The 26,235-nt window shown below is 46.9% G+C and overlaps 1 protein-coding gene across 2 annotated transcripts in view; it reads left to right on the top strand.

Annotated features, from left to right (window-relative positions):
• egflam (EGF-like, fibronectin type III and laminin G domains) overlaps positions 1-26,235 on the top strand; it is a 28,925-nt gene that overhangs the window by 1,799 nt on the left and 891 nt on the right. The window contains exons 2-22 of one of the 2 annotated variants that reach the window (XM_023836491.2): positions 4,599-4,708; positions 7,080-7,166; positions 7,830-7,947; positions 8,384-8,519; positions 10,306-10,472; positions 14,266-14,378; positions 14,454-15,042; positions 16,817-16,917; positions 17,174-17,274; positions 17,722-17,866; positions 18,250-18,439; positions 20,617-20,742; positions 21,115-21,358; positions 21,698-21,809; positions 21,884-22,000; positions 22,530-22,710; positions 23,072-23,098; positions 23,354-23,432; positions 24,670-24,813; positions 24,902-24,985; positions 25,972-26,075. In XM_023836491.2, the coding sequence (XP_023692259.2) occupies positions 4,599-4,708; positions 7,080-7,166; positions 7,830-7,947; positions 8,384-8,519; positions 10,306-10,472; positions 14,266-14,378; positions 14,454-15,042; positions 16,817-16,917; positions 17,174-17,274; positions 17,722-17,866; positions 18,250-18,439; positions 20,617-20,742; positions 21,115-21,358; positions 21,698-21,809; positions 21,884-22,000; positions 22,530-22,710; positions 23,072-23,098; positions 23,354-23,432; positions 24,670-24,813; positions 24,902-24,985; positions 25,972-26,075 (3,075 nt within the window). Of the gene's footprint in view, positions 1-4,598; positions 4,709-7,079; positions 7,167-7,829; positions 7,948-8,383; positions 8,520-10,305; positions 10,473-14,265; positions 14,379-14,453; positions 15,043-16,816; positions 16,918-17,173; positions 17,275-17,721; positions 17,867-18,249; positions 18,440-20,491; positions 20,743-21,114; positions 21,359-21,697; positions 21,810-21,883; positions 22,001-22,529; positions 22,711-23,071; positions 23,099-23,353; positions 23,433-24,669; positions 24,814-24,901; positions 24,986-25,971; positions 26,076-26,235 lie in introns of those variants that run through there. The other variant, XM_072706544.1, reaches the window with a different exon arrangement.

Below are 26,235 nucleotides of genomic sequence, written 5' to 3'. Positions count from 1 at the left end.
GGCATAAGCTCGGGGCATAACCACGGTGCATAAACTCGGGGCATAAGCTGGGGGCATAAGCTCAGGACATAATCGCGGGGCATACGCTTGGGGCATAAGCGTGAGGCATAAACTCAGGGCATAAGCGCGGGCCATAAACTCGGGGCATAAGCGTGGGACATAAGATGGGGGCATAAAGTTGAGGCATAAGGTTGGGGCATAAACTGGGGGCATAAGCGCGGTGCATAAACTGGGGGCATAAGCTCGGGACATAATTGCGGGGCATATGCTTGGGGCATAAGCCTGGGGCATAAACTCAGGGCATAAGCACGGGCCATAAGCTCGGGGTATAAACTGAGGGCATAAGCACTGGGCATAAACTGGGGGCATAAGCTCGGGGCATAAACTGCGGGCATAAGCGCAGGGCATAAACTCGGGGCATAAACTGGGGGCATAAGCGCGGGGCATAAGGTCGGGGTATAAACTGAGGGCATAAGCACTGGGCATAAGCTCAGGGTATAAACTGAGGGCATAAGCACTGGGCATAAGCTCGGGGTATAAACTGGGGGCATAAGCGCAGGGCATAAGCTCGGGGTATAAACTGGGGGCATAGGCACAGGGCATAAGCTCGGGGTATAAACTGGGGGCATAAGCGCAGGGCATAAGCTCGGGGCATAAACTGGGGGCATAAGCGCGGGGCATAAGCTCGGGGTATAAACTGAGGGCATAAGCACTGGGCATAAGCTCGGGGTATAAACTGAGGGCATAAGCACTGGACATAAGCTCGGGGTATAAACTGAGGGCATAAGCACTGGGCATAAGCTCGGGGTATAAACTGAGGGCATAAGCACTGGGCACACCCACTGCAGTTTGTCCACAACTATCCCTATTGTTCTGAGAGAAACCAAGGGTTGCAGGGCAAACCCAGCAGGAATGCAGCCCTCCCTACATACAGAGCCGGGCTGGATTCAAACCCACAGCTCTTGAAGACTGGCCAAGGAGCTGCTGGGAGAGGGAGGTACTCATGTTTCAGCAGTGCTGGTCGAAGCACGTGTGCTCCTTCACCCACCAGCCCATCTCCCAGCTGACTTCTCCAGCCAGTTTCTCTTTCTCTCAGGCAGTGCACTGGCATGCGTTGGGTGGGGAGGGGCTGAAGCTTGTCGTGGGGGGGGGGGGGGGGTGCGCAGGGGGCGCAGCCTGCTGTGGGGAGGGGGGCACCGGGGATGAAGCTTGCAGAGGGTGGCTGTCGAGAAAGACAACAGCGGTTTGCTAAGTAGGGTCCCCCCCAGAAGATGTCGCCCTAGGCGGCCGCCTATGTTGCTTATTTAGCTGATCAGGCCTGCATTTCAGTCACATATTTGGACCCGCGCTCTGTCTCAGATTGGTTCGGTTCTGATATTTGGGATCTGAGGAGCCTGAGCATTCAGACCCCCACGTTCTGGCTGATGCGCCACCTTGCTAGAGATGATTATTCACAGTGGCCTTTGTGGACTTACAGGATTCCGTTTGACTGCCTTTAGAGCGAGGTCACCAAAGACTCTCGGCTGCTGTCCTGTATTGCAGAGAGCTTCGATTTGAAAGGAGCCAAAGGCACAAATCGTCTAATTTTTAGTTAGTCTGTCCATCATATCCACTAAAGTGCCCTTTGGTTTAATTTTGCTGGACTGGTGTGTATTTTTTCTCTGTGTCCGTTGCTGCCGATTGTTAGTTGAGCTCATTCTAAGGAGAGTGAAACCTGGTTGCTAGAGGGCCTGCTACAGACCGGTGTGTGAGGCTGGACAGAGGGCCGGGCGCATTTAATGGTCCGTGTCCCTGGTCATGGTCATGCTTGTTTGCTGACCAGGGTGTCAAGCCGTAGGGGATGAACACATCTGCTGACCACACACCTGATAAGGCAGCCACTGCCCCCTACCCCTGTACCCCCACCACAGGGGTCACCACACTTGGCTGGAGAGAACATCACTGTCTGTCTGGTACCGGGTAGCAGGAGGGGTGGGGATTAAGGAGGGGTGGGGGGGTCCAGGTGATGCAAGGGGAGAAGAAATGGGAGCATGAGCCACGGAACGCACCTGAACAAGGGGGGCGTGGGGGGCATAAAGTGATGCCCATTTGACTGTTTGCTTTTGGAAAACTCAGATATAACCTTCTCCCTCTTCCCTCCCCCTAAATTTCCAAAGCCTGCTCACCTCTCGATGCACTTTTTTGCCTCACTATGCATGTTGAGATTCAGTTAATGCCGCCAATGACGTAACAATAAACATACAGTCTACGAATACAGCTGATTGGTACATATCAAATCGCAGCTCCCAGTGAGTCACCTGTACCATTTGCATTGCCTAAAATCTAATTTTTTGTTTTAACAAACACATATATAAGTCAGGGTCTTATTAATAAAGTGTTATCAGTTGACAATTGGGGAGTTTTTCCTGATTGTTCAACACTGTGTGGTTAATGATGCTCTGATATTAAGCAGACAGCCTCCCTCCCCGTTGCTGTGGCCCATTTACTGTATGGCTACACTAACAATAACCATTAAATAAAAATGCAGCAAAAGCAGAAGTGGACCAAACACTGGTGGATACATTTGTTTTCTGCCATTTTGGAAGTGCCTGCCTCTTGCTTGTATGGTTTAAATGACCTTGCTCAGTGTTGCATTTAAATTACTGCTACTTGGCTGGTGTTTTTGCAGCTGCTTTCTAGTGATGGACAACATGAGGCTTTGTGAACCATTTGATTTATTTTTTTGACTCTACTAGATGATGCTCTTGGTTTATTTTATTTTTTTTGGGGGGGGGGGGGGGCGTGCTTTTTGCCCTTTTTTGTACCGAGAGCTCCATCTAGTGGGGTCAAAAAATACAGCAAATGGTTCATGAAGCGTCATTTTGTCCATCACTAAGGTCTTCCCTTATTAAAAGAGGTAGAAATTAATGTAATCTGTATATTATACATGTGTTTACAAGACAGGGAAGATGAACAACAGTCCCAGAAGTAGCTAAAATTTATCTTCGCTGTATAGACTATGTTTGAAATGTATTCTAGTTATTCCAGAATTTAGGGTTAGCTTCTTATTCAAAGTGGGCACTTGACAGGAGTGCTCAGGTGGTTAAATCTTGAGTGGTGGCCGCTTGCAGCAGCGCTGGTGAGTCTCTGGCTGTCCTCCTCCACTGTCTACCTCATACCACTCCACCGCTGTCATGCATTTTCCGTTTCTTAGTGGCATTGGCCACAGATGGGTTCCTGGGTTCCGAGAGGAGGATGGAGAGAGTGAGGAAGATGGAGACAGGGTGGGCTCGGATGTGACTCATACATCACCGACCATGTCTACCAAGCTGAAGTCCCATGAGCTCCCAGTTCCATTAACTCTTATTACCCATAATCCATTTAATCAAAAATGCAAACAGAAATCAGTGCTGGACTTAGGTTTGCAGTCAGGATGTTTGGCAGTTGTAAGACATCACGTGACACTGAGATGGAGCCCCGTGGATTTACATTAACATCTGTGATTATGGAAGCTGAGCTACATGTATTGATTTATTCACATATTATTCCTTTTTAGCTTTCCACGATGCATGCTCTTTCTCTGCATCGCAGCAGGATTTATTAAATTGCTTTTATTCAGCTATTTATTAGAGCAGTGTTTCCCAGCCTGGTCCTTGGGGCCCCCCAGCCAGTCCACATTTTTGCTCCCTCCCAGCTCCCTGCCAAACAGTCCACATTTTTGCTCCCTACCAGCTCCCTGCCAAACAGTCCACATTTTTGCTCCCTCCCAGCTCCCTGCCAGACAGTCCACATTTTTGCTCCCTACCAGCTCCCTGTCAGACAGTCCATGCTTTTGCTCCCTCCCAACTCCCTGCCAAACAGTCCATATTTTTGCTCCCTCCCAGCTCCCTGTCAGACAGTCCACATTTTTGCTCCCTCCCAGCTTCCTGTCAGACAGTCTACATTTTTGCTCCCTCCCAGCTCCCTGTCAGACAGTCCATGTTTTTGCTTCCTACCAGCTCCCTGCCAGACAGTCCACATTTTTGCTCCTTCCCAACTCCATAGTGGGAGCTGGGAGGGAGTAAAAACATGGATTGTCTGGGGGTCCCCCAGGACTGGGATGGGAAATACTGTATTAGAGCTTTTCAGCCATTTTCCTGGGCGATGTTGATGTCAGGAGTGAGCTTTTGAAATAGGAAAGTGTCCGGATTCTCCCAACTGCAGCACGTGACAGGAATGAAACACTGAAAGTTCAGTATAGACCTCTGGAGGATACAACTCTGGAACGGAGAGTTCCACCATGTCCCGGCTGCCTCGGGCTGCTTGATATGAGGTCCAATTGCTAGGTGGGTTTTATGTATAAAGGTCTTCAGTTTTTCATTTGAGATTTTGTGTTTTTATGAGTTCAGGAACAGTAAAGACACCTTATTCACTGTTGGAGCCCCGTCAAGACAGTACATTAAGTTTATTGCAGTCTTGAAATATCATGCTTATGATGTCAGCTTTGTACAGAGAGTGAACCCAGAACTGCTTTTAAAAATGTTTTATAAAAGCTGATGTGTATCACTCAAGCCAGCTGAGTGACTCATCTGGTTGTGATGTCATCAGTGCGTGACGTGTGTTGCTCCTTGCTGTAACAGAGCGCCTCAGCCCCCCCTCACATGTTCGGCTGGACACGGTGAACTGCACGGCCATCAGAGTGAGATGGAGGTCGCCACGACGACACCTCGGCGTCATCACCGGGTACAAGGTACGGCCCCCCCGCCCACCCAGCCTCAAGCCACACCTTAAACACAGAGTTAACCTAATCAGTGTTTACAAAATCTGTCGATAATCAGGTGTTTTTTTCCCTAGACATGTCACTACATTGACATTTATTTTATTTAGCAGGCGGTCGGTCCAAAGCAACACACAAATGAAACAAATGCAACATTTCAAACATATGGCTGTAGTGGAGTCAATGGAAACAGTTTACTTAATGGGGCACAAATAATGTAGTATTATGCTCTTACTCATGTATTAATTAACCACAAACAAAGTCTTAGTTATATACTGATGTCATGTTAATTCATCATTAATGAATCGTGTTTTATCTCAAGCAGTTAATATATTTGTTACTATATATGTTAATTCTGTAAACCTTTGTGAACTATTGAAGGAACAAGTCATGAATAACACAAGTAAAACACTGATCTCATGTTTGTACATTAATGAATCGTGACATCTTTTATCTCAAGCAGCGGCTATTTTTGTTCATGATCTTCGGGGTAATCTGAGTAGTAACTGAATTATTACTAAGTATTTGTGCCCCATCAAGTAAAGTGTTACCAAGTCGACTGGGCATAAGGGAAGCTGGCCTGAGCTTCCAATCAATGATCAGGTACAAGTGAAGCAGGAGCTAAAGAACAACAACTTATAACAAAGTAAGAACCTAATGAGACTGTTATTCACGTCAGCAGAAAGTAGAAGAGCAGCCGGAGCATTCATGGAACATGCAGTAGTGTGAGAGTTATTCCTGGAACAGATGGGTCTTCAGGGGCGTCATGATAAGATCTATGTTGTATTTAAGGCTTGACCATATTGTTGTGGGTTTTAAGCTTAGTTTTCCTTGGCTCAACATCTGCCATCCCCCATTCAGCAAGAATGATGTGTGCTGCTGGAGAGAAAACAGTCACGTCTGAAACCTGACTTAGGACCTGGTCTTTATCCTTGCTGCTGTTATTTGTCAAGACTGGTATAAGTCAGAAAACTCTTGCTAGATGAGAACCTTCTTTGCTTCCAGACCACATAGTGTTCACACGCAGCACACTGTGGACCAGGGACTAGCTGCATTGACTTGTGAGCAGCATCTGAACAGCTCAGATGAGTGGCGCGGGAAAATGTTTCTGTTGCCATTTACCAGAAGGGATAACTGTCTTGTAAGGAGACTCCCTGATGGATGTCTGTAAGAGAACTGCCCCCGAACTATGAATATCAATGCTTCAGCAATGATGGCAAGGCTGGGATTTTTCTGGCATGGATCCATTTGCCACTGAAAGCACACATGTGGCTCCACCCACCAGCCCCAAATCCTTTTCTTACATGTGCATGACTAATGGCTCTCAGAAGACTCAATCTCAATCAGATAAGGAAGATAAGGAGGCAGCAGAGCAGTGATTGTACCCCTGGAGTTGATGCATCTTGTTTTCACGCAGATTAGAATGATATCTCTGGATTTATTGTAAAATGCGTCTATGCTCATGACCTCTGTTGACATGTAGGAGTGCTCTGAGGACAGCTGGGCTGCTCCTAGTCTCACACATCCTGATTTTGCTGAGTTCGACGTGTCCCTGGGTCAGCGAGGGAGGGGCTTGCGTTTCACTTCTTTAACTAATCCATGTCTTCATTGTATGACATCATCGCACTAATTAAAGCCAGTGTTTTCTGTTAAGCGGCAAGGTGCACAGATTTTTGAAGTACCTCTTTTATTGCGTATGCCTTTTGCTAAGGGACATGTCATAGATAAACATAGACCAAAAATAAGAATCTGCTTATCTGCGGAGGCTGTACAGAGCAATGTAAGGGTGCATCTCTATTTCATGATGAAGATGATGATAATAATAATAATAATAATAAGGCTTGAGCCAACAACCTTCCGATCACAATGAAGAGAGGCTTACCCCGCTGAGCCACACAGGTTGGAAGCCTTGAGTTTGAAAATGTGAGAAAAAACAGAAGATGTAGTGATGTCATTCCGGGGCCAGTGTGTCTTTTCCACAGAGGGCCGGTGTGTGTGCAAGTTTTAGGGGAAACCTTTAGGTGAGGTGTTCAAACCCAGGTGTGAGGACTCTTCAGCCAATCAGTCCTCTAATTAGTAATCTAATTAAGTTACAGTCTATTGCTGAGCCAGGGACACATCGAACTGAGGATGTCCTCTCAGTTTCCCAGCATGCCTGGTCAGCCTGTCCTGCAGAATCTGGGTCTTCTGCTTCACCTTGTCTCAGAGTTGTGTGTTTGGGGGCTTCTAAAACCATTTGACCTGCACTGCAAATAAACAAAAAAAAATCATGACATATGAATGAGCAGTTCAGAGCCTGATCAGTGGCCCCCCACTTTCTATCTGTGTGTTTGTGTGTCTTCAGGTCTTCTACACGGAGAGGAAGCACAGTCGTGCAGCAGGACCAACAATTGCCCTGAATGTGCCTCACAATATGGGCACTCTGACCACTGTGAGTCCATTAATTGCCTGTGTGCCAGGCCCGAGGAAAGCCCGCCCTAGCATTCATCACTTAAGCCTAATTACACTGCAGATAATCCTCCTTATTCATACCTCCTGGATAATGAATTCTGACAATGCCTAATCCAAGGACTGGTTTCATAATGGATACTGCAGGAGTAAATGCACAGAAAGTGTACTTATTTAGCTCTTAGAATCATGAACCATAATTGTCCATCTTTCTCTTACAGACAGCATTTAATGCACAGCACAATTTTGTGTTATACCTGAAGATTATTACTTTGCTGAGAAGTTAGATCTAACAAAACTACATATATCAGGCCTCGAAGCTTCAAGTTAGGCTCTTCTGCTTTAAGAATGCTCCCGTTCAGATTAGTCTAATGTATCGGTAAAGGAATTACTATTTTGATAACACATTTTTCACAGTAAATGCCATAAGCCTATAATTTTAAATTCCTGACTGTCACATCAACTTACTGTACTACTAGTGAGTAATGAACATTCGCTAAAAAATGTTACTGGGTGAGTGAAACACATAACTGCGAATAATGAAAGCCGTCATAAGGGATAACGGACAATCGGATGACTGATAGGACAATTTGGGTGTGACAGATGTGCCGCCCTGGAGCCGATACCATTATCTCTGTCCCCTCAGGGAACGGTGATCGCGAAACTGCGGCCTGCCACCACGTACCGGGTCACCATCAGGGCCTTCAGAAAGGAGGGAGAGGGCCGACCCAGCACAGCGCAGCATGTCAGAACCGCGTCACGAGGTGGGCGGGGCTACCTGGAGGCTGTGTATCTGTCCCCCTCATTCTCACCCTAACCCCCCCATCTTACATCCTGTTCTACCCATAATCCTTTGCCTATATCAGGAGTGATGTAAAGTTATGTGGGCTCTCTATAAAAGGGTTAAGCATAGAAAGATATGTGGAACAAATTTTACTGTCAGAGATGTAAAATCAGTTCATAGACAATGAAAATGAGATACCTATTGAACCACAGATGATCAGTCCATTATTAAAAAAATTAAGAAGCTTTACCAGCTTGTACTGAGCCATAAAGAACCCTAAATCCTGCCTTAATGGCGGTATGTATGTTTTTATACATGTAGTTTGCTGTAAGTTTGTGGTAAGGAATATTTTTCATTGACTCTGTATGTTGGCAATAGACTCTGACTCTGCTTGTGCCATGTCCCTCTGCCCGCAGACACCTGTAGATCCCCTTCGTCGCCCACACAGCCCAGGGTGTCTGTCATGTCAGACACAGAGCTCGCATTGTCATGGAGACAGGGCGAGGCGGAGGGAAGCTCACCAGTGCTGTACTTCCTGGTGGCCTACATCAGGTGGGGCTGGGTTCTCGACTAGGGGTTTGTGCTGGATAATGTTATGTACAGTAAGCCTAGCTGGCTGGTCCGCAGTGGTACCTCATGCCCTGGCAGCTCTGCAGGAAGAACTCACAAGGTCTTGGATGCACGGGGTGGTGTTACTGTGTGAACGTTTGTTCCCCTGCATCTGCCACACTGCTTTGGACATTCTCTAGCATGCTTAAAGTGCCCCCAGCACACGTCTTCAGTCTGTTTAAACAAGCTGTTTCTTTGTCCAGTGTCCCATGTGCCTGAGGCACTAACAGTGGCAGTAATGGTGACGGGAGAAACCTTTCTAGGTAGGGGGGTGGGGAGGTAGGCTGAGTTTGAGTGCCTGGGCTTGAGGTGATAAACACTTCTTGCACACACAGTCCTCCTGGCAGGTGTCTGCGACCTAAGGCGGCCATATTGAATGTATGCTATTAGGCACCGACTCAGTTCCCCTGTAAAATGAGTCCCATCTAAGAAAGGTCCTTTGCCAGATCCTGATCAACACAGCAGCCACCACATTTGTAGGCTGCTAGGATTTGCTATGTTTGGATGCTTTAAAATTCAGGCCTAGTTTCTCATCTGGCCATTTGAAAGTGGGTCTAAATTGCACCACATAAAAACTATAATGGCTGCGTCTCCTGAGGCTCATTGTCACATTACTCATGTTAACCAATCAGATTGTGCCGCATGGGGTCAGGGTTAACTTAGACGGTTTAAAGCTAGACCTGCTCAGCAGGAGAGGATATTTCTCTGCGCTCAGTACAGCGGGCTCTGTTTGTTCAGTTGCAGAGTTCAGACGTTTGAGGTCGCTGGACCCCTTATGCTAACAGAGCATGTTTTTCATTAACATGAGTAAACCGTGCTGACATAAATCTCAGAATGAGCCCGTTTACGAGGCAACACAATACTCCACGAGCTGTATCAGAAACAACGCCATGAGCACTGTGAGAAGCAATAGTTTTTATGGATGCTTTGAAAGCTGCCCAAAATGCTGCCATGAACTTTTTGGCACCGAACACTGTGGCTGCTTATCTTCTTCTTGAAGAACAAGTTCTTGAAGGAACGCAGTCCATGTTTAGCCTGTCAGGGGACCAAACTTCGAAGCTTTGCACAAAGATGTCACAAATTATGGAGTAAAATTTCCCTACATCCAGGGGCAGCATGGGAAACTTTGGGCCCCAAGAAAGCCTATCATATTCAGCCCCTTGACTAATCCAATTATGTCCCGAATTGTTTAGGGCCTCTCTCACTCAGCCTCCCCCCCCCCCCCCCATTGCCAGTTTGGGGAAAACTGGTGAAAAAACACTCTGGTAATAGAGTGTCACTGGGTAACCTGCTCAAAACATTCAAAACATCTCCTGCATTGTTTTCCTTATTGTGAGGATTCGATAATTGACACAATGGAACCATGACAGTTGGGGTGATTATATTAATCAGGGTCTGAGCCCTGACTTGGGGTATATTAGCACGTCTATAACTGCTGTCCTGTGACTAGTCTCCCTTACCTCCGCATTACTGCCTAGAATTACTGGGAAGTTCTTCAGAGGTTAACACTGCAGGGGTGATGGTTGGGTGAGTCCAAAGACAGAACTTGGCATCATGGAGTGATGTTGAGCATACCTGAACCGTATTCTACAATCCCATATGTTTGCGGCATAAACTATGTTTCAGAGCTTTGGCTCCACTCTGTCACCCGAGAGTTGAGACCACTCTTATTTGTAAACATTGTACACTGGTTCCTGACAGCTTTGGCAAAAATATACATTTCTTTCAGGCCTGAGCTGGACTTCGAGTGGATCCATATTAGGGAGCCAGTCATCTCCAACTCTATGGTTCTGAAAGGACTGGTTCCCAACACCCAGTACCAGTTTGTGGTCCGAGCGGTCAACAGGCATGGAGTGAGCCTACCCAGTGCTGTGAGCGAGCTGGTCCGGACCTTCAGTAAGTGCCCTAAGCATCACTGGTGTGTTTGAATGCTTTGTATTCAGATGCCATGTTTCTGTCTTTGTCCTGGCTCTCTTATTAGCTCTCTTCAGAAGGAAGTCACTCTTAATATCTGACCATTAGCTTCGTCTACACATACAGGCATATCATCCACCGGTAATGCAGCAGCAATTTGGTAAATATGCTGACATAAGCAGTGGGGCTGACTGTCCATGCTGAGAACAGAGAGCTAACATTGAAAAGACTCTTGAAACCAAATCTGACTCACTGAGCTTTCAGCCGCTGCACTTCACTGCACTCAGAAATAACTTATACTTCCTGCAGAAGTCAAGACATTTCCTGTCCAATTTCATGCTTCCTATTCTCCAATATCTCTGGTTGTGTTTCCTGCTGTCCAACCTCTCTCGGGTTGTTTCCTGCTGTCCAACCCTGCTTGGGTCATGTTTTCTGCTGTCCAACATCTCTTGGGCTGTGTTTTCTGCTGTCCTTCCTATCTCGTATTATGTTACATGCTGTCCAACCTCTCTCGAGTTGCATATCCTGTTGTCCTGCCTCTCTCAGGTTGTCTTTCCTGCGGTCCTCCCTCTCTTGGGTAGTGTTTTCCGCTGTCCTACAGTACCTCTATCATATTTCCTGCTGTCAAACCTCTGACAAGTTGCATTAACTGGTGTTTGACCTCTCTCAGATTGTGTTTCGTGCTATTCAGCTTCTCTTGGGTTGTTTTTCTTGTTGTCCTACCTGTGAGGTTGTGTTTCCTGCTGCCCAGTCCCTCTTGGGCTGTTAATGCCTGATATTTGGTACAGCACTGAGAGACCGATGTACAGGTTAGTTGTCAATAGGTCATGGGTTTCTTGGTCAACCTTAAAAATCTCACTGTGATGTATCTCCTCACATCCTCAGGTTACCGGTAACCTTTATCCATAAAGTCCCGTATCTGTTATGCAACATGGCTCCACAGGGTAGGTAACAACCTACCTACAGTATATAGACTTTAATGGAAGATCCTTCACTTTTATCTTCATGTCAACATGGTATTAAGGAAATCCCAGGTTATGGATAATGGTCCCAGGGGCAGAGGAGACATTAAGCAGGCTGTAGAGGAACAGGCATGCCTTGCAGTTATGGGGTAGGGGGTTAAACTAGACTATGTTAAGCATCTTAAAGAGGGGCCATTTGAGTTTGGAACCCCCCTGCCCCCCACGTCAAACTCTATTTGAATTGATGGGGTGACTTTTCATCCCTTCGTCCTTGTGAACAAGACTAAGAATGAAACAAGCGCAGTCAGCGCACTGGGGAGCGGTGTGTGGCTCAGGGGTTAGGGTTGTGTGCCTGGGGCTTGAGGGTTGCCATTTCCAGCCTTTTCCGTTCGGGTCGTGATTGAGGCCCTTAATCCCCGGAGGGCTCCAGGGGTGCCGGATAAATGGCTGACTCTGTGCTCAGACCCCAAGCGATTCTTTTGACTGTAAATGTGTGTGTATGTCTCATAAGAGAGTAAGATAAGATATATGAAATGAAGCCTTGTAATGTACTTGGTCAAATGGCAAATGAAGCATTCTTGCGTCTGAAAGTTGGGTGGTGGGACTCCTCTCCCCTTGGCCACCTACAAAGACATAATGACACCAATAATACAGCAGTCTAATGCTGTCGAACGACTATCCCTGTGCAGTGCTTAGTTTGGGTTAGGTTTGGGGAATCCGGATCTGAGGTCCAGCCCAGCCCTTCCACTGTGCTCAGTTCAGCTTCCACTGCCTCACTGGACCATTCTGATCACATACCACCCCCATTTTGAATCTTTGGTTGGTGTTATGTGTTTGTTGCTGTTACTGAGCTCTCTTCTCTTGGTTACTATTTTGGTTTATGTCATTGAAGACGTCTTGCTCTGTACTTGGATCTAATCTCCCCACCTTTACAACTGCAAATTTCAAAGAGCAAATTTCCAGAATTCACTCAGTCCACGGCCTGGCCATTACATAAGAACATAAGGAATTTACAAACGAGCGGAGGCTATTCGGTCCATCAAGCTTGTTTGGGGAGAACTTAACAAAAAGCTCAGAGTTGTTAAAATCTTATCTAGCTCTGATTAAAAAGAACCCAGGGTTTTAGCTTGCACTACACTAGCAGGAAGACTATTCCATACTCTAACTACACGTTGTGTAAAGAAGTGTCTTCTTAAATTCAGTTTAAAATGTTCTCCTGCTAATTTCCACATATGGCTACGAGTTCTAGTATTTAAACTAATATTAAAGTAGCCATTTGGCTGAACAGAATTGAGACCTGATAGAATCTTATATACCTGGATCATGTCCCCCCTTAATCTCCTTTGCACGACACTGAACAGATTCAGCTCAGTTAACCTCTCCTCATAAGACATTCGTCTAAGACCAGGAATCATTCTTGTAGCCCTATGTTGAAGCTTTTCCAAGGCAGCAATGTCCTTCTTAAGGTATGGTGACCAAACCTGCACACAATATTCTAGGTGGGGTCTTACCAAGGAATTGTATAATCGTAGCATCACCTCCCTCCACACAACTAGAGATGTAACCCAACATCCTATTGGCCTTTTTAATTACTTCCCCACACTGGCGAGAGTGGGACATGGAAGCATCATCATACACACCAAGGTCTTTCTCATAATCAGCTTCCTTTATTTCAGTGGAACCCATAAAATATCTGTACTTTATATTTCTGCTCCCTGCATGGATTACCTTACATTTATCTGTGTTAAATTTCATCTGCCAGGTATCAGCCCAGTCGCTAATTAAATCAAGATCGTGTTGTAGCCTCTGTGCTGCTAATTTAGTATCTGCTACACCACCCACCTTGGTGTCATCTGCAAATTTAACAAGTTTACTGTATGTATTGGTGTCAATATCATTAATATAAATTAAGCACAATAGTGGTCCTAAAATTGAACCCTGCAGTACCCCACTATGAACGCAGGCTCACTGTGACATTGTGCCTCTAATAACTACCCACTGCCTCCTGTCTGTTAACCAGTTTTCACTCCAAGCTGCTACAGTTCCTAAAATCCCTGCAGCTTTGCGTTGTTATGGTCTTGAAACATCGGGGGCCCAGCTAAGACATTTCGGTATTTTCACCCTATGATTGCACCATTTTCAGCTCTCAACCTGCTGTCTGTTGTGCACTACAGAATACAGCGATCACTTTTAAATAATTTGTTGTAAATTACATTACTGGTTAGTGAAATCAAAGTCCTGTGTTTCAAACAGAATGGACATTCATATCTGTGTCCATCCACAATGATATGATTAGACAGTCAGTCATGGAGCTGACATTTTCCGAAAAATAACAAGAAACTTCGGTCAGAAAAAATATCTATTTACAACACTTATTATAGTACACATTATTAGGTGTTTCTGAATAATGTTTTCGTATTCGGCTGCATCCCTACTAGCTAAACCAGCGGTTCTCAAACCGTGCCGTCACACACTGTTGTGCCTTGGGAGCTGGCCAGGTGTGTTTTGGAATTAGTCTTATGATCTTTTACATGTAAAGGTCTGCCTTGGAATTTTATTTTATTTTTTTTCTGAAGTGGAGTCTTGTTTTCAAAACATTTGAGAGTGGAGAGTTTTGGAAATTTGCTCTTCAGTTAGACTTCATGGATGTTGACATGAGACCCAGAAACTATGTATAATAATGGTATAATAATCCTAAATGAACTCCAAATGAAAATACCTTTTTTCAGCTTGTAACTACTCTGAGATGGCATACATCCCACACCGTGGCTGTTGTTTAACCCGAGTGTGCTTCAGCCTGTGACATTTTGCAGGTGCAGAGGAGATGCCAAGTGGCAGCCATAGACAACCTCATCATACCAGCTCCAAGATCACAGAGGCCACCATTGATACAGATGATTCAGACCGTGACGTCTACATCGAGGAGGTAAGCGTGTCCGAAAAACCATTAAATAATCTCCATGCATTCGTTTTAATTGCTAATGATTCTTTTACTTTATAGCTCTACCCGTTTCCTGTCATCCGGAGACACAGAAACAGGAAATCCCAGCTGAGGTCCAGGACAGGAAGTCCCGCCTCCCAAACTGAGATAGCAAATGTGATATTTCGACAGATGGCTGCCGCTTCCAACACCACCGGCAGCGTTTCGGAAAGTGTCATGACGAGTCTCCCCAGAATCACTGGAGAATTGTTGCCCCCTAGTACCACCCTAACTGCCGCCCCATCTCCAGTTACTCTCACAAACGCCACAGTAGGGTCTCCGTCTGTTAGACTTGCCCCCTCAGCTATCAGACGCGCTAATCTTACTCCCATCGAGTCCACAGCTGTGCCTCCCCAAGACCATGCTCCTCCCAGCTCCCTGACCATACATCCTCCATTAGCCCCCAACTCCTCTGGCCCCACAGCTTCTTTCCTGCCTCCCACCCCCATGGACACTGTCCACCCATGGAAGGGTGCCATCCCCCGCCTCAGCGATCTGGCATGCGAGGATACAGCATGTCCCTATGACAGTTTCTGCATCGATGACTATGACAGCGGAGGCTCGCGTTGCCACTGCAGCCTGGGCCGGAGAGGGGACACCTGCTCCGAAGGTGAGCGACTGCACTATCCCAGCATGCTCTGCTTACGGTCCTCCCTGTCATCTCTGTCTTGTACGTATGGTCTTAGTTTTTGCCGATTTGAGGAGAAAATGCGATTAGTCACTGTCTTCACCCCTCATCTTATCTTATCCCAGTGAGATGGTTGCCCCCCCCATTAAAGTCATCATCTTCCTGACCACTATATACCTTTAAATATGGATAAGGTGTAGACATTTTGTTTCAACCAACCAGTTGAGTATAAAGAGTCGCAGTTACATAGTATTCAACTGGTTGGTTGAAACAAAATCTTGGTCTGGATTTTTACTTCCAGGACCTGGAATTTCCACCTCTGGATGTAGGCTTGGAAGGTCAGGGAGAGTGTTGTGTCTCCCAAAGCTTTTCCACATCCCAGACACGTTCGGTTGTATTACATATTGCTTTTTATAATTGTTCTCAGTTATCTTGTAAAATGTAATTCTAGAGCTCAAAGTCATCGCTGTTAATTATCTTAGCAGATGTTGTGATCTGAAGCATGTCATGCAGGACACACTTACATGCACTTTTATTCATTTTTATAGCTCCGAATAATGATCTCTCAAATGTATGATCTTTTGATTGCAAACCCAGTGCTTTAACAACAATAGCAGCTGCTGTTTCTCTGCACCAAAACTGCAGTGTAGAAGATGTCACACGGGACATTTGTCAGGCTGGTCTCAGCGCTGAGAGGCAAGGTTGCGTATGATGTGATTACAGCTACTCCTAGTGTCAGTGTTGGTGCTGGTCTTAGCATCGATGATGGTGGTAATTGCTTTGGTGCTGGAGGTGATTAAGCTGTTAGTAATGGTTTGGGTTTTCGTGTAAATAGTAGTGTTGCTGCTGTAGTTGGTTCAAGTTTCAAGTTTAATTGTGACGTGCGTTCAGAGGAACAGTGAAATTCTTATGTCACAGTTGCAGGGGAGGGGTGGACAATAGGATAAAAAAACGGTGCAATATAAGACAAGAAAGTGGAAGACAAACACTGCAATATGAGACAGGATAGTGCAAGACAAACACTGCGATATGAGACAAGACAGTGCAAGACAAACACTGCAATATGAGACAGGATAGTGCAAGACAAACACTGCGATATGAGACAAGACAGTGCAAGACAAACACTGCAGTATGAGACAAGAAAGTGTAAGACAAACAGTGCAATATGAGACAGGACAGTGCATGACAAACACTACAGTATGAGACAAGAAAGGTGAAGACAAACAGTGCAATATGAGACATGACAGTGCCGGACAAAAGGTGCTTGTGCTGATTTTAGTGTGAATACTGGTGTTGGTGTTGAGTTGGTGATGGCGTTGGATCTAGTGCTGGTGTGGGTGATGAGGTGAAAGGTCGTGTCGATGCTAATGCAGACCTTGCTCCTAGTTTACACCTGCTTCATGAGCTCTTCGACCACCACTGGTCATGTGGCTGCGGGTGGAAGTGGCAACGAGCAGCGATGGATACGGCGGCAGGGGGAGACCGAGGGAAACTTAACGCATGGTTGATCATCTCCGGGTCCTATGAGAAACAGGCTTGATAGTGACCTTCCCTCCAGCTTCATGTCTCTCCTACAGGCTTCTCTCCCTGGGACAGAGAAAGAGGCAGGCAGAGCGAGGAAGCAGGTGGAGCTAGAAAGCAGACAGAAATATAAACTGGAATACTAACAGCACACTGCAGTGTGCCTGACCTACAGCCCTGCTTTTTTGTTAACCCCTCAGCGAAATTCCAAAATAACCTCCTTTTATTTCGACAGGGGTGACGATACAGTTCCCCAGGTTTAACGGCCACTCCCACATGACATTCGAACCCCTGAAGAACTCCTATCAGACGTTTCAGATCACCTTGGAGTTCAAGGTAAGCAGGTGCAGATTTTGGGCCAAAGCCAGAGGGTTACCTCGCTTGACTCTGGCTGGAAGTTCTCGCCAGTAGTTGCATTGCCCCCCCCTCCCCCCAGGGGCCTGGCAGCCAGCTCCTCTTCCAGGTGGTGGAGAAGGTCACAGTGGTTCTGGCATCAATCTTCCTGGCTGTGTGTGGCTTGCCCATACATGTACCGGTGTCGGATTCCATGGCCGACACCCGTGATCGTTTGCCTCTGTGTGTGTCTGTCCAGGCAGAGGACGAGGAAGGGCTACTCTTCTACTGTGGGGAGAACGAACGTGGACGAGGCGACTTCGCCTCCCTGGTGCTCGTGCGCCGCAGGCTGCACTATAGGTGAGTGGGTCTGATGGAGTCAGTCGAGGGTGTGGCGTGCTGTGGAACAGGAAAATGCCACAAGTAGGATTGCGTAGCACAAGTGCCACAAGTGTGCTGGTTGGCTCCTGATTACTTAGCGTGAGGCTCATGACAGCTAAGGAACAGAACAGTAATGTTTTATGTGTCATTGGGAAACCATCCTTTCATCCATCCCATCTAACTCTCCATGAGATACGCAGACGTATATAAGTGAGAGCAAGTTTAGAGGTCACAAGGGCTGGCCAGCTTGCAGTGCCCATGGAGCATCTGGGGTTGAGGGCATTACAGACAGTTTGATAGCTATGTAAGTAATCCGTTATGCGTACGCTTACGTAAGTCAGGCTTAAGCAAGCACCACCCTCCCCATACCATTCCAGACACCTTATAACACAAAACGCATAAGCGTTCTAACGGTTCCCCTCGCAGGTTCAACTGCGGCACGGGTGTGGCACAGATCGCCAGTGAGAGCCCAGTGTCCCTGGGCCAGTGGCACACTGTCACCGTCTACAGGGATGGCCTGAGTGGCTGGCTGAGGCTGGACAATGACACGCCCGTCACAGGCCGCTCGCAGGTGAGAGCACCCTCAAGGCTGCAAAGCGGACTACCTGAACAAGAACAAATGCAGGAACAAAATCAAAAACCTCACATTAAAAGCAAGTTTTGTGAATTTCATCCTGCCTTTACCTCTAAACTGATGTCTTCGATAAGGCTTATATTTTGTAAGGAATGAAAGTCTAGCGCCACCTAGAGGCTGCATAGCATGGGATTGGAGTCATATGTCTGTGTCATCATAAATATATGACAGGGTTCTGTAAAGGTTTTAGCAGACATCCTATCTCGGAATATCCTTTGGGGGAAGTGAGCCTTTTAAAGGCACTTTGAGGTTGAACCGTGCTGGGGCAGGTGGATGTGGTGCTGTTTACGGTGCCTCCCTAAGCCGGCTGTCTCCCTCAGGGACAGTACACCAAGATCACCTTCCGCACACCTTTCTTTGTGGGTGGCACCCCCACTGTGTACTGGCTGGCGAAGGTGGCAGGGACCAGCCACGGCTTCCGGGGCTGCCTGCAGACGCTGCTGGTCAATGGCAAAGTCGTGGACTTGAGGCCTTGGCCGCTGGGTGATGCCCTGAGCGGGGCAGACATCGGTAAGTGCTGGGCACCTCACCTGAATATGTCCTGTTGTTCATTCTTGTCGTCACTGTTGGCCATTTTGTCTGGAACAAGAACCATCTCTACGAGTCTCCCCCTGCTGTTTGACACCCACACATGTGCCACCCGCTTATTTTCACTTTACAGACTTCACTATGGCTACGTTCACACTGCCAAGCTGAAGTGACTCAAATCAGATTTTTTGCCTTAATGTGACACAGATCTGATCGTTTCAGGGCTGTGTGGACACGCAGATCTGATCTTTTCAAATCAGATTTGTGTCACTTTTATATGTGGTACTAAATCTCATACGTATCTGATTCGCGGCCATGCGACCTGAATGTGAACGCTCAGATCGGAATGTGAACGCTCTGCGCTGACAGAGGTTCTCCAATGTAGCCCTCGACATTCTGAAGTTCTCTACAAACTGCTCATCTGTATATCCATCCACATCACGGTCCCACCGGAGCAAAGCTGTATTGGTTCAGTTCCACTTGTAGCCCTGTAGGTGTCGCTGTAGAGCAGAGCTCACGCCTGACTACACACAAGTCAATTTTCCTTGCCTGGGTGTGTGGGAATCAAACCCAGGTGAGCTCGTTTACACCTCTGTGCCCTCGAGGGTTTCGTTGCCCATTTTTTCCAGCACGCTGCACTCTCGTCTTCGGCTGAAGGTTTCATGTGGTGTCACGCAGAGCTTGGGGCAGTGAAGGCAAACGGCCGGCTCGCAGATGGCTCTCGTGCTGGTAGGGGGCTCTCTCAAGGTAGCTGGCCCAGAATATTCCCAGTAACAATGTCAAACCACGGTCTGTCCCTAAGAGAGGGCCCTGACTGGAGGGAGTCATAGTAACATAGTAACTGTATTTTCTGCAGTGATGGATATCACCCAAATAACCTAACATTTGCAGGGATAATATTTGTAACGATTCCTTACATTGGTTCGAGGGTTTTGCTGGAGACAGAGGTGCTATTCACAGAGCCGGAGTAGGACACTGTGTGCACTTTCCGTTACTGTGTCATTCTCAGCCTTCTCAAACTGGCCTCACTTGACATCTGTGTGTGAGCGTGGGGCGGCGGGGGGGGGGGGGGGGGGTGTCAGGTGACTGGGGGTTAGCATGCTGATCAGTATGCTAGCCCCCATCCCTAACACGTGGCATACTTGGGGGGGGGGCACTGTTTTTAACCCCATTAACCAGGAAAAAGAGCTGGTCGCCTGTCCCAGACACTAAAAGAACCGCTTTATATTTATCGTTATTCTTGTCAGTTAATTTTTGTTTCGGTGTGCACCTTAAGGGCTTCTGCGTTTCTCTGTGTTTACAGTGGTGACCTCAAGCCCCCAGTTACTCCCGAGAAGGAAACCCAGTAAATCTCTGCTCCCCTCGGAGCCACAGGCTGCCCTGTCACTCTACCTGGGCACGTTCTGATAAACAAAGCGGTCGTCCCGCGATGCTCAGTTGACAGAACCGGTCCGGTAGCCTCTGTGCATCTGTCTGTGTGGATCAGCGGGTTTCAGTGGCTCGGGAGTCTGATCCGGTATGGACTCTGCATGCTCCTGTAGGAGGCCGATGACTCGGTGAACGCAAACTCCGGTCATGCTGCCAGGTCTCATTAGGCACACACACACGCACACACACACACGCATACACACACACACACACACACACACACACACACACACACAGACCTGTAATTATATCTGCTGTGGGGACTCTCCATTCATTTGGCTCCCACACATTTCTGTGGGGAAAACCCTAATCTCAGCAATGATGACCTTAACCTACCCTGCCCTAACCTTAACCATAGGTTAACCAAACAAAATTCAAGACTTTTGGCATTTTTAGTTTTTTGATTCACAGATTCACATGGTCCCCACAATGTAATATATACATGGCCCACACACACACACACACACACACACACACCACTCGCTGTGCTGGCTGTATAAATAACAGCTGTGAGTTCCATACGTGTGACACGGCCACCACGGGTGGGTGTGTTTTCTTCGCGTCACGTCGCTCCATATGCTGTTCAGAGTGGGGGGTCGTGACAGCACAGGGGGAAACGCGCTCCGTGTTTGGGGGTTCTGGTGTCGTGTCCCCTCGTGTGCGTTTATTTCGTACGTGTGCAGTGATTTCCTGCGAGGTGTGTGAACGCGGTGACTGCTTTCGCCTGGCAGGCGAGTGCAGCGACGGCGTCTGCGAGGAAGTCACCTGTGCCAATGGGGGCGTGTGCTTCGCCAACCGGGCGGATGGGTACATCTGCCTCTGCCCGCTGGGATTCAGGGGTCCGCTGTGCCAGGAAAGTGAGTCCCGCCTCTGTCTCGGCCGCTCTCATCTCGGGAACCGGCAGGGTGTTCGGGGTACTGCATGGTTGTGGGGTTAAATCCCTGGAGAGCCAGCATCTGCTGCTGGAATGTGCCAGTCTGATACTCAGCAGAATTAATGTGTGAACTTTGGAATAAAAATATCCTCTGATACTATATAAACTGTTACGAATGCGGCTCAATCTTTAAAAGTAACTGATGTCATTTTGAGATGTAATGTTACTTTTTTGCGTCCATTAATGAGTAAGACAGACTTCCCCCGGCAGTATTCTGCACTCACTGATGTTTGTTCCTTTAATTTTTCATTATTTCTGACTTTAATCTCTCCTGCTCTCTCCGCTCCTCTCCCAGGTTTCTTGCTCGCCTTGCCATGGTTCAATGAGACCCTGCTCTCTTATGCTAGCGCCCCCTGGCCGCAGTCCTCCAGGCATTACCTGTCCTTCATGGAGTTTGAGATCACCTTCCGGCCATCGGTGGCTGAGGGCACACTGCTGTACAGTGAGGACCAGGGCAGCCGCGACTTCCTGTCCATCATGCTGGTGGGCGGGTACCTGGAGTTCCGTTTCGACTGTGGCTCTGGGGCAGCGGCCATCAGGTGTGCTGGTATCCTATGTCTGCACTGGGCCTGTAGCATCAACACCTTCAGAATACCTTGTGGCTGCATTTCTCCTCGTCTGCTGTCCTGGCTTTGGTTACTAAATGGAAAATAAATTGCCCCATCTAGTGGTGGACTTGAGCCAAGCCTGGTACTGGCACTTATTTTAACTGCATTTATTGACATTTTTCTCTCTCTTTACAATGGTATGTATGTTTCTGTACTATATATTAGAGCTTTTGTTGATATAATGGATGGTATTTACGTGTGTTTTTATTATTGCTTGGTGATTGAACTCCTGTGTGCACAGATCTGATTGACTGTTGCTATTTCGGGCAGGAGTGAAGAGCCTGTGAGCCTGAACATGTGGCACGAGGTGTGGGTGTCTCGCACAGCCAGGAAGGGCATCCTGCAGGTGGATAAGCAGCAGCCCGTGGAGGGTGTGGCTGAGGTGAGGGACTCCTTGGCAGCATGTGTGTGGAGTCTGACAGGGACCTGACCCCCCTCCCCTCTCTCATCCCACAGGGCCCCTTCACCCAGATCCACTGCACCACCCCCCTGTATGTGGGCGGAGTCCCAGACTACGGAGCAACCAAGAGGAGCGCTGGGATCCTACGTCCTTTTAGTGGCAGCATCCAGAAGGTCCTCTCCCACCCCCCCACCCCCCCAACACTCACACCCCCTACAGTGAATGGCCAGTCAATCAGTTAATGAGTCAGTTGGTCATCTAATAAATCACTAAGTGACTCAACCAGTTAATTTGTGAATCATGAAATTAATCGATCAACAACTGACCGACTGGCAAATCAATCAATCAACCATTAAATCAATCCATCCTAACCGACCAGTCAGTCAATCAATCAATCAATCAGTCAATCAATCAGTCAATCAATCAATCAATCTGACAATCAAAGAGTAAATCAATCATCTGTCCAATCAGCTAATTGTTCAGTCATCAGACCAATCAACTAATTAGTCGTAATCTTATCTATTAGCTAATTAATCAATAATTTTACCAGTCAACTAATTAATCAATTATGTCTGTTAGGTTTACATTACACATGAGAATGATATTTCTGATTTTAAAATTTCTAACACATATCTGACATGAAGTGGAAGTTTGTTGTAGGATTTCTGCAGATAGTATTGACCTTCCTCCATTCTCCCGCAGGTCTTCCTGAACGATCGCGTCGTCCCACTGACCAAGGGCCTCGCCTCTGGTGTGAACGTGGAGAATGCGGTGCATCCGTGCGCGGACCAGCCCTGCACCAACGGAGGCACTTGTCGGCCCCGGCATGACGCCTATGTATGCCAATGTCTGCTGGGCTTCGAGGGAAGCCATTGTCAGCGAGGTCTGTCCCACAGGGGGTGACAGTGCATGCAAATCAGAGGCAGCAGGTGGCGTGGTAGCTAGCAGAGTCTTAAGAGAACTTGCTGTTGTACCCTTCAATTAAGTGCTTTATTTGTGATGACCCAGTCAAATTCTGGCTTTATAATTGGGGGGAAATTGCCCTGGTTAACAACATAATATGTAAGTTGGGGGTGAGGTTGAATCAGTGTGCATGGAGAGCAGATTTTCTCAGACTTGCCTTTCTGTAATAGTCAAAAGGTCACTGCACATCCTGCTTCAGTGAATACGTCCATCCCTGCAGGCTGAGATGTTCAGACTACGCTAACATCTGCTTCTCTCTCCTGCTTTTCACTGCCCTCAAGCAGAGTGTGGAACATCCTGCTTGAACAGTAAGTTTCATATACTACCAGGATGCTTTCTTATATGCCAGCAGGGTGTCTTTGTAACATCCATTTTACAGATCTACAAGGTCAAGATCACCATATGATCGAGGGGAATCATATGGTGTGGTGTGTGAATGTGATTTCAACGTGTCTTAGTGCATTTAAATACAGGTGTTTTGAAGCGTCTGATAAAAAACTGGCTCCATGCGACCTCTAGTGGCCGAGAAGATCAGTGCGCCACATGGCTTTGTGTTTTCCCAGCTTTCACAAAAGCCACCGAGGTCCCACAGTTTATTGGCCGCAGCTACCTCACCTATGATAACAGAGACATCCTTAAGAGGTAAGGGACAGAGCAGAGTGAATGCGGTGTCCACTGAATGATGTCATGTGTACACTCTGGGGCATGGAAAAAATGGGCCAAGCCAAAAATTGCAAGAATTTTAGTTTGTTATGAAAATTAGAAAAAAATTGACAAAATAACAATTATATGAAGGTTTTTCTCTTAGATTTCCTCCACTATTGAAGCCTTGTGGGTGAACTTATAGACAACGTTTTACTGGAAGCTGAATATTGTTCCACTAAATTCTGATGGCCGTCAGACAGTGGATCGGTGGTAGAAAAACATTCCCCAGCTGGTTCACATTTAACGTGAGATCAGATATTCTCTGTAGGGTGTAAATCTTAACTCAGACCAGGCCAAAACATGAGACTGATGGGCTTGCTCTCAGTCTACTTCCTGGTGGTCTTTGCAATGCGGACCGGAGTATATCTTTGTTGAGAAGTAACTATTGACTGTTCCTGCTATGAAAATAACATCTCAGCTGCAATATTCTTCTATAATCAGCAGCATTAATCAACTTTAAGTGAACCAGCTACCTAGTACCAGCAGCTGAAAAGGCTCCTCACACAACAACGCCTCTTCCTCCACACTTTACTGTGGTTGAAAAGCATTCTTCTTAAACCGTCATTCATCACTCCACACAACTCTACTAAAACCACTTAACATCAAACTTTCCATACAGTATTTTTCTCAGAGAGCAGTGGTTTTCTAACACATCTGTGTCATCTAGACACAAAACCAGCAAGACACAACCTTCTTGAACTTGTCCTTCAAGAAGCTTCGTTGCCTGAGGTCTTCGTTGCCTGACACGCTTCATGGGCTTTTTTCTGTATTTCAGGACCATACTGTACATGTCAGACAGTGGTCATCCCTGCCTTCCAAATTCTTTACTTCTAGCAATATGACCTGTTTCAAAACATTGACCTATTCCCTTAATAATTGATAGGGAAATGTGATTTTTCTCTGCCTTTCAGGTTTACAGGAGAACAAATGATGGTACAGAGGCTCTTGGGAAGGTGTAGTATGTGTTTTAATGTGCAATATGTCTTAATGCTACACAATCTGCATTGGCTGAGAGTATATTTATGGAAAAAGCTCCCTGGACCATTTCTTACTGCCCCAGAGTGTATATCCGTGTAGCTGATGTTCTCTGTGTCTATGTATATGTGTGCACGCATGTACATTGGCTGAACACTGGCTGTGTCCTGCTGACCCATCTACGCACCCCTCCGCTCAGGGTCTCGGGCCAGAGGACCAGTCTGTTCCTGCGTTTCCGCAGCACAGCCAGAGATGGCCTCTTGCTGTGGAGAGGAGACAGCGCCACCCGTTTCAGTAGTGACTTCCTGTCCCTGGGTCTGCAGGACGGGGGTCTTGTCTTCAGGTCAGGACCCTGGTGCTGTGGAGTGATGGGTGTGGGTAACTTGTCAGGCTGGTCCAGGTTGGGTGCTTCACTTTCTGTCTTCCTCCAGCTACAACTTGGGCAGCGGTGTTGCCACGGTGACAGTAAATGGGACGTTTAGTGATGGACAATGGCACCGAGTCAGAGCCGTCAGGTGGGCTGTAGTCATATATTCACCGCTGGGCTGGGCGATATCATATTGATATTATATCGCATATGTGTAATAAACACCAAGGCTTCAGATGACAGACGAAGCATTTGGCCGACTTTGTGATATCCAAAAGTTAGTAATCTGTATAAACTTTACGTTTATTAAATTCGATTAGTGGAGCACACCACATAATACTGGTATACTGCGGTCTGATATATCTCAATGCAATATGCGCTGAAGTGGTGGTGAAGGAAGGAACAGCTCAGCAGCCTCGATATCTTTTAAAAGAGGAGATCTTGTGGATAAACAAGGTAAAATGACGTCGGCGGTGTGGTGGTACTTTCTGCAGTTCAAAGTCTGACACGTTTATTAAACATAAGGATATGCTGAATTTATAATGATACTGACTTTTGGGCGTCATACAATCCCTCATTAATATTTTAGCCGTACTACTAATCTGCTTCACAAATTGTGGGCGTAAATTAATGTCCGTATTTCACCGAAAAGCTGCTGCCCGGCCAAATGTTTCGCCTGTCATATGAATCCCTGGTGATTATTGCACATGCCTGATGCAATATTGATATGATATCGCCCAGCCCTAACTTACTTGGCATGGTAATGGATACTGTGACCTGTATGATGTATGATACCCACAACCCATGAGATGGAGAGAATTCAGTGCTCATGACACCAGTGTTTCTAGATCTGATTTTTTGTCTCAGTCCTCCTAAAAAAATTTATTCTGGGGGGCTGGGGGTAAGGTGGTGGAGGCCTGACCGCCCCCTAAGGGTGGAATCCCCTTATCACCCCTTGTTTGCAATGAGACAAACTTGTGTTTTAGGGAATTATTACTGAGCTTCAGCTAGCCAATAAAGTAAATGTAACAGGAATGTAAAATTCAAAAGATAATAAATAAATAAATCATAATAAAATCAATAAACATTTTAAATGCATTCATAATGGACACCTGTGCCTTTTCTTGAACACAGGGACGGTCAGTCTGGGAAGCTGACAGTGGATGGAATGGGCACTAGGACCGTGAGGTCGCCAGGGAAGATGAGGCAGCTGAATGTCAGTGGAGCCCTCTATGTTGGTAAGATGCTTTTGAGATCATTGTGGAGATCATTGTTCTAATGAAGACGCATTTCTAAATTTATACCGAGACGTCGTTATAATCTGGGACTTGTTTTGGACTTCCTCTGCTGACCCCTGGAGGATGGGCTCCCCCTTTGGGTCTGGTGAGGGTTAGGGCT

The sequence above is a fragment of the Paramormyrops kingsleyae genome, chromosome 2 (assembly GCF_048594095.1).
Source record: "Paramormyrops kingsleyae isolate MSU_618 chromosome 2, PKINGS_0.4, whole genome shotgun sequence".
Lineage (NCBI taxonomy): Eukaryota > Metazoa > Chordata > Actinopteri > Osteoglossiformes > Mormyridae > Paramormyrops > Paramormyrops kingsleyae.
Note: the sequence above shows the minus strand (reverse complement) of the source record. Positions and strands in the feature narration are given on the sequence as shown.